At 36.0% G+C, this 14,393-nt stretch overlaps 1 protein-coding gene across 1 annotated transcript in view; it reads left to right on the forward strand.

The window, feature by feature from the left end:
• Positions 1–3,473: 3,473 nt before the first annotated feature.
• Positions 3,474–14,393, forward strand: part of LOC114356713 (uncharacterized) — a 64,093-nt gene continuing 53,173 nt past the window's right edge. Inside the window, exon 1 of the mRNA XM_028310033.1 lies at positions 3,474–3,720. Coding sequence (XP_028165834.1) covers positions 3,627–3,720 — 94 coding nt within the window. The 5' untranslated portion in view covers positions 3,474–3,626. The remainder of the gene's footprint in view (positions 3,721–14,393) is intronic.

Genomic DNA, 14,393 nt, shown 5'->3' on the forward strand with positions numbered 1-14,393 from the left:
TTTTTATTCATCTACATTTCAAACAAGTTAAGGTTAAACAAATATTTTTATCAATATCAGTTCAGTAGTTTTTATGACATAGCCTATTCTTCTTTTTATAGGTAAAGAAAGTAGGTATCTTGATAAAAATAATTCGCAATAAAAATTTACTCATTACTATTTTTTTAGAATAGAAATCATAATTATATTAATTGCGTAAGAGACACGGTACTTATATGTTCAAATTATACATAAAGCTGTGCTTACCTACCTGCTCGATCTGAGCCTACCTGCTATTACTTTTTGACCGACTTCTATCTATAGTGGCGCCCTTGTCATAAAAAATAAAAACAGCGTGTTTGGATGCTTTTACGTGATTATGTTTAATAATTTTTCTACTCGCTATAGATGACATTAAAATCTTTTTTGCTACTTCTTTATACTAGCGCCCTCTATATTCAAGTCAAGTAATATATTTTTATATGGTTTAACGACATCTGTTATTAGTATTTAAAAGCAACTTGCATGCTATTTAGTATTTAGTTCTTCTACTCGCCACTAGATGGCATTAAAATCTTTTTTGCTACTTCTTGATACTAGCGCCCTCTATAATTCAAGTCAAGTAATATAATTTTTATTGGATTTAACGACATCTCTTAGTAGTATTTAAAACTAAAAGGTATAACAATAGTATTTAGATTTTCTACTCACCACTAGATGGCTCTGGATACAGCGCCATCTAGTGATACGAAGTGTAATTAATAGTTACTAATGATGAACCTAGATGGCAGCACCTAGACAACGTAAAACTTTTTTTTGTTGTGACAGCTTAAAACGTCCACATTGTCTTGGCGGGAAAGGGATGCGTCATGTTCAGTGCTGCAGTTTTGTTTTTCTATTGAAAGTTTTGTTAGGCATAAAAATGTACTATGATACAACATTTCATCAAACTATCAAGAAGTCTGCGTGTCCCAGTAGAGAGAGTGCTACAATATCTCTAATGAAACTGAAACACAGTCAAACCCCGACGAATACTGATTAATTATTGATGTTAAAGTGTATTAAATTAATTTCAAAACACATCGTGGCGAGTGCAACACGTATTTTGCTATCAGAACAACACATTTTGAGCTGTTTTTTCGCTACATGGGCGTTTGCAGTGTTAGAGTATAACAGATGTTAGTTACTTAATAGTGCATTCTTTACCTAATAGTGCAGTATTTACTTAAATTAATGTATGAGACATTAATTTCAGTTATTTAAATCCAGTACCGACCGTAGCCAATAATAAAGTTACAAACTCTACATAACAGAGTAATTTAATTTTTCAGTGTACGGCAATGATATTTAATATCATTGGTGTACGGCAATTCGGCGTCCCTTGTCTACCTACGCCTAGTGGCGGATTTACAGTTTTGCCGCCCGTAGGCTAGGGTGGGGTGGCTAGGCTACGCCTCCTAAACTGTTCCTGTGTGCCTACCATGAGTTTACGTTAGGTGAGCTCGCTAGCGAATACGTCAAAAAATTCTATGAAGATTTTATTTCTTGAAAGTAGCCGCTAGGGGCGCTGCACAATATGTCATACATTTAAATGTCATTTTTTTACGCAGTCGCTAGCGAGCACACCTAACGTAAACTCATGGTAGGCACACTGATCACACCAATGGGCCTTTCAAAGACCCAAAAAAGATGAAACCGTTATTAATTTCGTACAATGTGGTTATTGTTTGAGAACGTAAGTAAATATTGTCGGCATGATCCACACAGGATTAGCATTCGGAACAATCGGTCTGATGGTCCGGCCTTCATACTTCACGCTCCGGTAAGCTGTTTCCGACGACAGTGTAGTGTTGTAAGGTCCGCTTTTCGCGCGCGTTTTCATTAAACATTAGAAATAAAAATAACTTTATTACCTAATTAGTTAATATTAAATACATTTATTAGTGATTAATTCATATTTATAGTTCAGTTATTCATAGTTTGCTGCCTAAGTATAATTAATTTATGCAATAAAACGTACATGTAAAACATTTTCACTTGCTTCAGCCGACTACGTGGAAGAGGAAATCGTAGCATCGCCGACTCCAAGCGACCTGTGGGTCAGGCACGTGATGTAAAGCCCTTTAGTGCTATTTCATTCAAGGGATTATAGTACATAGACGTGTTCAAGTGGCATCTACCTACATGAGAATATCTACATATTTGACACGATTTTACCTATGATTCACAATAAATGATTTTGTATTTGTATTTGATTTTCCCAAATTCAAACAAGTGCCTATGGGAAAATTCATATACCTAATTAAAACAATAAATACTTAACCCCCGTTAATTGTGCGTTGGTACCCGCTGAAAACCAGCTTCGTGACTTGACGACCTGTGTCATGTTACGATTTTCGCTGAGCGAGCGCCTTTTCAGCATGGTTCAATAATGTTAACCTCTGTACATGTATGCACCTAAATGTTAAATGCTGAATAAAGGTATTCTATTCTATCCTAATTAAAGTAGCGTTGCTACGTGAATATCAGTATGAGTTGCATTCAATAACTTTTATGAAAAATTATTCGGCAGAAAAAATCAAATGAAAGCCGGAAATTTTCAGGTGTGTTATGTGAACGGATAGCGGAATGTGACTGAAACTCAGATCATAGAAGGGAATGATCTGAGGACTGAAAATAGCTTTTTTGCATTATTTGTCTTTTAGGCACGGAAAATATTTGAATGCGAAAGTTTGAATTACTTCAGATACTCAAAATCCGTTATTTCCATAAAGTGGCTGTTGGCACTGAAAGAATGAGTTAATCACCATCCCGAAAATATCTCAAGCTTATCCTAAAATAGCTAAAATCTTTAACACGAAAATCACGATTACAATAGGTCACGGCGCAGCGTGTGCGCGCGCAGTGCGGGTGCAGCAGACGGTAGGTACCTACTTACGCTGCGCGTGCGCTTAAAGCTCATAAAAAGTGCAAACAATTTATTTTTATTTATTTATTTAAAGACTTTATTGCACACACAACAATGTTCCGTACAAAAAGGCGAGCTTAATGCCATTCGATGACTGACACAACAATGACTGTTCAGTGCCTGTAAAAGGGGGCAAAGATTTTTAAAATCCTACGCAACCGCTTTATTTTCTACTTTGCAGTTAACGGGCTGAAAATGTGATTTTAAATAATATGACCTTTCTTCTAGTACCTACGTAAATATTTTTTATTTTTGTCATTAATCTAGTAATAATATTTGAAATTGTCATAAATTATCGTAAAACAACGCATTGTGGCCATTGTCACTGGCGGCAGTCGTGCTGAAAGAACGCCTATCACGTCCCGAAGATCTCATGCTTATCCTAAAACCATGGAAACCTCCAATCTAACACCGACCCAAACCTAAGTTTTCGAAAATCACGATTACAATAGGTCACGGCGTGCGTGCGCAGTGCGGGTGCAGCAGACGGTACGCTGCGCGCGCGCATAAAGCCCATAGAAAGTGCAAGCGGCGGGCTCAGTCGCTCACAGCTCGCGGGCGCGGACGCACGCGGCGCAAATGTTACCGGACTACGCGGGAAATAGTTGCGTCTATTATTCGTGAATTAAAAAATCACAATTAAAACTTTTTATAAACAAAACACGGTGACTTTATCAAAATGGGTGCGAGTGCAAGGATTGCCCTCATGTTTCTAATGATTTCTGCCGCAACAGCTGGCCCTGCAGGGGATGTGAGGAGAACTCAAAAATACGGTGAGATGAAAATTTCATGACTTAATTAATTAATGAATAATTTATAATACATGAGCAGTAAACTAGGAAACTCTCTGGTCATGTGGTTTGCGTTCCAAAACAATAGGCGTGGGTTCAAATCCCGCGAGGGTCTAACATTACATTATCTATTTGACGCGCTATCTATTAGCATACTTAGCACGCAGCAGCAGCAGGGAATTTATAGGGATAAACTTGAAATAATTTGAAGGATCTTTGATGCCTAAAAGTATTTATTTATGCAGCCTATTTATTATGGTTCAACAAGGTCCTAATAGGTGTGAAAGGAAAATAAATCATAAACCTTTAATTATCATAAAGCAATTAATTGGGTATCATAGCAATCATCGTGGGTATGCCGCCATTGATTGTAAATTACCGCAGGCAGGAATAATGGTACTTGCATAAAATTACTGTAACAATAACGAATATCCAACACGATCTCACATTAACATTCAACAACTAATAAATACCTAACTTAAACCCACATTCAAGAAATTGCATAAATTTTTAGATAATTACTTGTAAAAAGTAATATAAATTACTTAACGTAGGGTTAGAACATTAAACTTAGAATAAAGAGATGCAAGACTCGAAGAAAACTTAAGTTGGTTTCGTTGCAAAACGAAAAAAAAACTTATGCAAGGCGATTCAAGAACTATTGGCTTAGTTGCAAAACAATCAAATAACTTTTACGGGCAATTTCACAGCAAATAAAATCGGTTGCACGTTTTGCTTGACAATGACCTACTCAATGCAAAAAGACGTTACGCCTAAAATGCATTAATTTGGTGCAAAATCGATTGATTAGTTAAAACCAGATTGAAAAACATCATTCAATGTCTAACTAGTTGACGTTGAAACACACATGATAAAAGTTGTACCATTTTTCAAGGTTTTTTTTCAAATTTATTTATTTATTTATTTAAGGCTCACAAAACAAGTTACAGTCATATTCAGGCACAGATAATATTCCATAGATTAATCTAAACCGCAACTCTAAACATGTGTGCACAGAATGAATTGAAAATTATGAAATAAAGAGGGTAAGTAGTGTTAGTTTAACTTAAATCTAGTTAAGGTTAAGTCTAGGTTAAATCTAGCAGTTTTAACCTTTTGGGATCAGGCACTGCTAGGTCCGTGGCGATCCAGTGCTCATCGTCTGTACAGGGAAGCCAAGCGTCTGCTCTATAAAATTAGTTAACGTGACAATAAATTCGTACATTTACAGAAATAACGAGTACCTACCTAGGTTAAGACGAGACGAGCTAAACTCAATAGAGAATTTTCCGATATAAACTGCAAGACTTTCAACTGGCCAGCCATTCGAAGGCTAGGGAAAATGCATTTAAATGGGCAACACGTGCAGCTGCGGAGTTCTGCAAACATCGGTACAATTTATTTCGTCGATACATTTGCAATTGTAATGCAGACCAATTATTGCCTTCATAAGCATAACATTGCTTACTAATAATTACATTTACTGTAAGCATTTCGACCCAGATTCGTTGTACAGAAATTAATATTCGACAGCACCGTGAAATTCGACGGCCGCGACCAATTGGACCAAAACCAACGGAGTTTTAGCGTCGAAGTCTCACTTTGTTTTGTCTTTCTTGTATCCCAATCTGGCGGAATGAATAGATTGCGTTAGTATAACAAGCTTTTTGCAAGTCTTTTGTTACACTCACTTTATATTGTCTCAAGTGCATGACCAAGTCAGCGGCTGATCACAGCGGAGTTTAGAATTATTTAGTTAACTAACTGTCTCGACTGAAATTCTCAAGAGTATTATTACGACTTCTGAATTGTATTTTTATAATTGGGAGAAATAACGTCGCAATTAAAGTAAAAGATTTTATAATTAGTGTGCGAATAGAGTATGAATGATTCAGTGGTTACGCAGTCTTATTAATTTCTAATGATGTGTGAGTGTGGGATAAATCCCATTCTTGAATGAATCAAAATGTCATCAATCATGTTTCCTTTGAGATTGAATAATAAAGGGGCTGCAAGGCACAATGGTTCAGCTGGCAAACAAAGTGCGCTCATCAAATCGCGCTTAGTGCCGATTTTCAACAGCCAAGGTTCCAGCATTGCCTAATTGTTTCAACCTCTAACTCAGGAAGGCAACAATAGAAACTCGGCAAGGCTCTTGATGCCTAATGCTCATTCCAGATAGTTTACACCATTGTCGTAAAGAGCGGAACCGTTCACTTCCGAGGAACATTGCTTTCTGAAGCCACTGTTACACAGTACACACCTATCTTCAACTGTTAATGTCTTCGTCTAATACCTATACCTACACAATGCGCCTTAATAACTCAAGCACCGTTGTGCAAGTGAACATAAATTGGAGGTCAGTCAAACCATTGATATAGCTGTCATCCATTTATAAATCAATTTAACTTTTTAAACGGTCGAAATCGTTCATTTATCATTGCTAAACTTGGCTGTAATTAGTGAATAGTGGAAGTTAGAAGGTTTGTTATGGTTGATTAATATCCGTTTAAACGGTCCTTTTCATTTTACCACCTATGACAAGTGACAAATTTTGCTCAAAACGGAACCTTAAAAACAAAAAATGGAAACCTTTACTACTAGCTTCGATCCTTGGTTTTGTCTTGTTTTGTTTGTTTGTTCGATAAAAGATAACATATTTCCCTCTCCAAGGTCCAATATTATTTGAACAAACATTGATCAAACTTGGTTCAAATAAACAGGTAAAACAAATCGAGTAAGTTTAGTTTTATTGGCTTCAACCGTGCGCTGGCGCATTTCTTTGTTCAAACACATCCAAGAGAGTTGACCCTTACTTTCAAACACAAACGGCATTTTCCGCGTGCATTTGAAACGTCGAGTTCTCCCCTACCTGGGTGTTGGTATGCATCGCCAGTTCAATACCCTCCACTGACGTGCAATATTGACAATGTGCCGGCTTTTACGATCTTATACCAACGAAGGTTGTGATGCGTCGTCACCAGAATCGATACTCGATCTTGCGAATTTGAATCGAGTGAAATGGTCTTCGATTTTTGAACCACTGCTAAATTGTTGTCATCGTTTCCAAATTCGGTTTTGCGCAGAAACTCTACATTCTTGAATGTATAAAAAAAATATTTTAGGAATAGGTAATTTAAGCACTCAAGTTTCATTTTACCATTGTTCGAATACATCGAACTTCAAATATTTACTCTATTTGTTAATATACGGGACTATTCCCACCTCTCGTTCCCACTACTGCAACTCCTGTGTAGCCAGGATCTACAGCTTGACCGCCATGAAAACCCAACCAATGAAGGTCAAGTTTTTCCCGGAAAGTTAATATAGCGACATAATATGAATTTTTAAAAACTTTTCCAAAATTGGCTACCTAATATACCTACTAAATTAACAAAACTGATCGTGGTCCACATCACTAAAATGCTCTATATTCAAATGCGCGTGCCTCAAACGTATCAATTTTAACGATTTTATTAAAGCACCCTGGCTTTAGAACCTTCCAAATGCAAGAACCCATTATTGTTTTATTGGAATTCCATTACGGATTTCAAAATATCTTTGCTTTAAAAGAAATCATTATTTTCGTTATGTATCGTGTTGATTATTTACTTAGACATAAATAGGTATATCTTGTTAACTCTCAAGAATGTAACTTGTCCCTCAAGTCTTATATGAGTGCAGGTTTCCTATTTTGACAGTATTTATTTGAGACACATCTTTTTAACCCCTTCTCTTCGCCCGCGAATAGCTAGAAAATAGCTGAAACCAGCTAAAAACAAGCGACAAGCGTAAAAAATACCGGCTTAGCAAAACAAAACCCAACATATTTATGTGACAGGTGTTTGTTTACAATGTTGTAACCTAGATGCAATCGCGATACATCACGTTCGCCACGACACGGCTCTTATCTCGCAATCCCAACAATCCATCGGTATAATATGCAATTAATGTGTAATATATTATTCATACTATGTATATTCAATTGATTCCTGTAATGTGTTACAAGAATGTGCGTTGTTGTCAAATTGATTTGATATCTCCATGTTATGTCATATTGGAATTTATAATTTGTATCGATTCAAATGTGTCAATATTTTATCTGTGTCTTCTATTACGTGATTATCATGAACTTATTTGTGTCAGTAACTTTTCCGATAAAATTTATGTTTTCTATGTATTTATTAAGGTACCCCAATTACCTCTGAGGCAAAGATTTTTTAATTTCAAGGAACCATATTTAAAAATCTCAAAGACAATGACTTATTGTGACCAAGCTATGGACTTTATGTATAACACACCAGTGAGCACAATTGAATTAAACACGGACTCATCATTGCTATTCACAACAGTTACCCGTAAACTATCAAAATTACTACAAATAGGAACGAGCTATAGTTACAGATTCGCTGAGCATGAATCGAGAATGCAAAACCCGACAAAGGTGGCGCAAGCGCCGCGTTGTAACACCCTAAACCCGCGAAGCTCGGATCAACTTTTGTACAACATTAATATTTTGAAACGAGACGTTTTACAAACTCTGCGCTATGCCACTTACACCTGTTACTCTACTTTGCGGGCATGTTGAAGTATTCATTTTAACTATGTAGAGTCTACTTTTCCGCAAGTTGAAAGATCGTGATAGTTCATCTTCAGTATTTCATTACCTACTATGGAATGACTGAGAAAGAATAGAGTCAAACATAATAAACAACATTCACTATATTGTTAGGACTAAAAAATAAAAAACCCATAGACTAATGTTTCTTTTCGAGGAAGAGAGTTTTAAAACACATTTCATCGACTTTTTCACACTGAGTATACTTTTATTGCCAAGAAATGATTTATCTGTATTACATAATTTTAAGGTAAAATAACCAAAAATAAAACGTAAATCTCTTCTGTGACCATTTCGCTAATCTAAAGAGATTAATATCTCTATAAAAAAGAAAGGTGAAAAAATCTACTAATAGCGTCATTATTTTGACAATTATAATTCCCATAATGATGTGTCGATGAACTGAGTCACAAACCAGTTTCCAGTTTGATGAATTACAAGCGCAAGCGTTTAGCGTTTTTGATGGATAAATCGTTTATTTAATACACAAAACGGTTGCGGGAAGAGCCTGGATGCGGGCAGCGCAGGACCGTTCATTGTGGAAAACCTTGGGGGAGGCCTTTGTCCAGCAGTGGACGTCATTTGGCTGAAAAGAAGAAGAAGAAGAATACACAAAACATACTAATCGTAATCCATCGTCAGGATTATAAATTAATAATCAAGCTTCAACTACAATAAAATCTTTTTAACTTAGTCAAAGTTGTAAGAAAAATTACTAGAGTAGAGATATCAAAAGTTTTGTGCTGTAGGAATTTCAAAGAATTGTGGTAAAATTATTAGTTTGGGCCCAACAAACTTTTTACCCACTAGCCATTTTATTATAAGATCATAAGGTATCCGACCCGCTTACGCGAATGCTTGTGTTACAAATCATTACACACACAATATACATATAAACTAAGTCAGATACAAGGAACTAGATTTATTGCTGCGTGCTCCGAGTTCACATATTATAAATTTATAGCAGTCATATTATTTACGATCCTTCGCCTTGCAATAATTAAAGATTCAGATAATCTTTGCTATTACTAATGCCGCACAGTTGCTAAGGTATGGCAACACAAGGCTTAATCAATTTCTTACAACCGCACATATCAATCTGCTCTCCATCTTTCTCGTATCTGTAGGTAGAATCTGTAATTATGTATTATTAAAAAAACAAGTTCCACTCTTAAGAGTCAATTAAAAGGGTCCTTTTTACGATAAAACTGTAAGCACCCAAGTAAATTCCGCCTAAATAAAACATTAAAACTCATTTTATTTTTGTAAGTAGGCCTAGACACTTTTACAAGTCCCAGTGGTAGAGTTAATACTGGGACAATAAATGGACCAGTGCTGAAAAGAAGCAGCGCAAGCTTATTTTACTTCACACACTGGCTAGACCAAGACTTAGAGCGCTCATTCTACGTATCGAGTAATAATAAGTTATGTAATATTTACATGCATAACGTCATGTAAGGGTTTCCTACATGGAAGAAAACAGATTTCAACCACCCAACACCAACAGTCAAAGGTAAGTGAAAGTACCTATAAATAAATGAAATCGAAAGTGCAATACTCGGAATAACAAAACTGAGTGACATTTCTTTAAGAATAGCACTTGGGTTTTTGTATCAACTTTTACCTTGCTTTCAAATTGCCAACACTGTCTTGATGAATTGATGATAAAGACCTTAAAAGAATCTAACTACAGACTCTACAGTTGTCTCTTACAGCGGTATTTATTTTCATGTTTTACACACGACGGCATATTGGCAGCATCTAATCTAGTTGAATTGCGACTTATTTTACAACAAATATATCATGTCATGTAAAGTTGGTAATGGACATGGACATTTCAGATGGTTATTTTTCAATTCGGATCGAATGCCATGTAATCGATCTAAGCGACGCGTGTGTAAGTGTGCATCGATTGACTAATTCTAAATACGTTACGTACGTAATACGTATACTACTATTTATTTATTTGCCATACCAGTTGTAGAAGTTTGTAGAGAGGCTTCATATTCTTTATTTAGGTTTTGGTTCTGGTTGAAGTGCTTATTCAGTGAGGGTTATTCTATTCAGGTCAGTGAACCCTGCCTGAATCTTATCCGCGTCTTTAGTTGCCTAAATTCCCTCATTCTGAAACATTACCCAAGTTACACTGATAGCTAGTATCTAGATTGTTTAATTTATAGATATGATCGCCGCCTAATTGGCTCTACCTGCACAACAAGACAATTCTTGCTGAATTTTTGAAATGTCATCACCAGCCATTGAAGCCGGAGAGCGGGATGCGTTGCAAAACGACAATGCAGTGTTGCAAGCTGCACACGAGACTTACTTCTTATTAGAATCGCCGACGTGAATTTGGCGAATGTCATACAGCTGGAATGCAACAATGCACTGAAGATTATCAATAGCTACGACAAAAGAATCAATCAAAAGGATATTTTACAATACTTCAAATATCCTTCAAGTTACAAATCATTTACCTCGTTTGTTCTAATTTTGTGCTTGCATGTTGTATTAACTTTATNTAGACGCGTAAAAATTTTATTAAGACGTTTTATGTTTTTTCTCAAATACATCACGGAGTTTAAAGCTGATTTTATTAATACAATTAGATTAAATATCAGACTATATCTTGCAATTAAAAATGTTTGCATATATTAAGGTGTAATTGAGAAAAAAAATAAAAACAAAAATCACAAAAATCATTTTTCCTAATTAACTGAATGCGTTCACGAAGCACTTAATACGCTTATTACGTGTAGTTTTAAGAGCTCTATGAAGTATTATAACAATTCTGAATTAAATGTTATTATTTAACGAGTGAGAATATCTTTGCATAATTTTGAAGTAAAAAAATAGGTAACTTTGAATTTTTATACCGCGTAAACTACGTGGAATTTTCAAACGGGAGTTTTACTATCATGTTTGTATAACTGAGCTCTATACGTTTCATCAAATCAATGAGAATGTCCGATTATACAGTCCCATAACACACTGTGCACTGGCTAGACCAAGACTTAGAGCGCTCATTCTACGTATCGAGTAATAATAAGTTATGATGTAATATTTACATGCATAACGTCATGTAATAATCCAAGGGTTTCCTACATGGAAGAAAACAGATTTCAACCACCCAACACCAACAGTCAAAGGTAAGTGAAAGTACCTATAAATAAATGAAATCGAAAGTGCAATACTCGGAATAACAAAACTGAGTGACATTTCTTTAAGAATAGCACTTGGGTTTTTGTATCAACTTTTACCTTGCTTTCAAATTGCCAACACTGTCTTGATGAATTGATGATAAAGACCTTAAAAGAATCTAACTACAGACTCTACAGTTGTCTCTTACAGCGGTATTTATTTTCATGTTTTACACACGACGTCATATTGGCAGCATCTAATCTAGTTGAATTGCGACTTATTTTACAACAAATATATCATGTCATGTAAAGTTGCTAATGGACATGGACATTTCAGATGGTTATTTTTCAATTCGGATCGAATGCCATGTAATCGATCTAAGCGACGCGTGTGTAAGTGTGCATCGATTGACTAATTCTAAATACGTTACGTACGTATACTACTATTTATTTATTTGCCATGCCAGTTGTAGAAGTTTGTAGAGAGGCTTTCTATTCTTTATTTAGGTTTTGGTTCTGGTTGATGTACATATTCGGTGAGGGTTATTCTATTCAGGTCAGTGAACTCTGCCTGAATCTTATCCACATCTTTGGTTGCCTAAATTCCCTCATTCTGAAACATTACCCAAGTTACACTGATAGCTAGTATCTAGATTGTTTAATTTATAGATATGATCGCCGCCTAATTGGCTTTACCTGCACAACAAGACAATTCTTGCTGAATTTTTGAAATGTCATCACCAGCCATTGAAGCCGGAGAGCGGGATGCGTTGCAAAACGACAATGCAGTGTTGCAAGCTGCACACGAGACTTACTTCTTATTAGAATCGCCGACGTCAATTTGGCGAATGTCATACAGCTGGAATGCAACAATGCACTGAAGATTTATCAATAGCTACAATAAAAGAATAAATCAAAAGGATATTTTACAATACTTCAAATATTCTTGTTGCGGAAAACGCAGCGTGGGCGTCCACCTGCAAGGAGGACCGACGACATCGTAAAGGTAGCAGATAAGCGCTGGACGCTGGCCGCTACCAATCGATCAACGTGGAAAGCATTGGGGGAGGCCTATGTTCAGCAGTGGACGTCCTATGGCTGAAATGATGATGATGATGATGATGATGAAATATCCTTCAAGTTACAAATCATTTACCTACTTTCTAAAATTTTATCACTTGCATGTTTTATTTGAACCATTATGTGCATTGGATCTTGACCTTGATCTATATGGATACTTCATTTATACATAACAGAAGGCGTGAAGCTTATCAAATAAATGAATGAAAAACACCGGCTTTTATGTTTTAAGTAACTCATTTGATGATCTTATTACGAGGGTCAAATCACGTGAAATTAAGCCATATAACTGCATCTGAAACGAATTAATCGGCCGCTTTGCTCTTGACAGTCGGCAGGACAATTGAATGGCCCAAATAATTGCCATTTTAGATTACCGCTCGCGGAATAATGAGCATTCGGCAAATAACTGTGTTTGCGATTGCGCTCGTCCCTACGATCACGACTTTTCATCGACAAAATTGTAAAGTCAGGTGTCGAAACCTTATGATAATGGACTTTGGTAACTGCAGCGGTATCATTATCAAACTTTTTGGCGGGTTGCATTAGGGCCGCGTTATGGCAATCTACGTGACCAAATAAAGTTAACTGGAAATGTAGAGTTGGGTCGTTGGTTTGCAATAAAGGCTTTTATCAGGTTTTTGTTTTGTACCACGAGTTCACGACCAATAAAACCACATTTCTATATTACCAAATACCTAATATAATTAATATCATCATTGTACTCGTATAAGATGCAAAGCTGTTACTTTGGCATCAATACTCATTTTAGCATTACATTCTCTGCAGCCTTGATAAGGTTCTGCAGTTTCGCGAGTGTTGCCACGTCGAAATAGCGTCTTTGTTCGTGGTACGCAAATTAGCAATACCTACACACCCGAACTGGACTAGTTTTGCCGGTCATGACGAAACGCGACTTACTTTAATAGTTGTAAGTATTTATGTTAACTTTGTATTCTTATTTTGGCAATTGCATTTGATCCACTTTTTTAACAAACTAGGAACAGCGTCTAAAATTTTATGTGACTATAAAGCAGCCGCTAATAAAACACCTATTACACTAACATGTAATTAAAACATCATGAAGAAGGAAGCAAAGACAAGGTATGTAGATTTATTAAAATATTATAAATATGAACAACAAAAAGCCCAGCTCATTACTGTGTTGCTATAAATCACCGTTTCATACTTTCAAGGAAATAGCTATAGGACGTATTTAGTCGTAAATACTGTACTTTATTGTGCAACGAATCCGCAGACAATAACGCGAGTGTCGACGGCAACGCCCCTGTAGGTAGCGCAATGACTAAGTATCGCAATGAATGCGATTTATGCATTTTGTATGTTACGTTCACTGCAGCAGTGAAAGTTCATGAATGTCAGAACCGATGCGATGTTCAAACTCTTTAACCTCGTGTTTGGTTCAAGTTCCTAACTTCATAGTCGAGTAGATAGGTTATGTAAATCAGCAGATTTTGAATTTTGAAACAGCATGTAAACAGTTACTGTTTTCTTCGTAAACATTAAAGAACTTTGACACCATTGTAGCTGGTAAAAAGCTTTATCACTTTGTATAAAATGACTGATAGCAAAATCGTATAATTTTTACATTCAAATGCTCTAAAAACTGATTTTTTTGGTAGAGTCTCAGAGAAGCTCTGAGGCAAAATACTCTTTGATAATTTCTGATGCTGATTTACTCAAACCGATAGCATGACCTTAAAAGTGGCTAAAATATGCTAAATGTAGGTTGCAAATTGCATTCTCAATGTACTACTTACGTAAATTGAGTCAGACACTTTTAGAGCTCAAAGCAA

Source organism: Ostrinia furnacalis, unplaced genomic scaffold, assembly GCF_004193835.3.
Source record: "Ostrinia furnacalis isolate ACB-3 unplaced genomic scaffold, ASM419383v2 OfSCF2870, whole genome shotgun sequence".
Classification (NCBI taxonomy): Eukaryota; Metazoa; Arthropoda; class Insecta; order Lepidoptera; family Crambidae; genus Ostrinia; species Ostrinia furnacalis.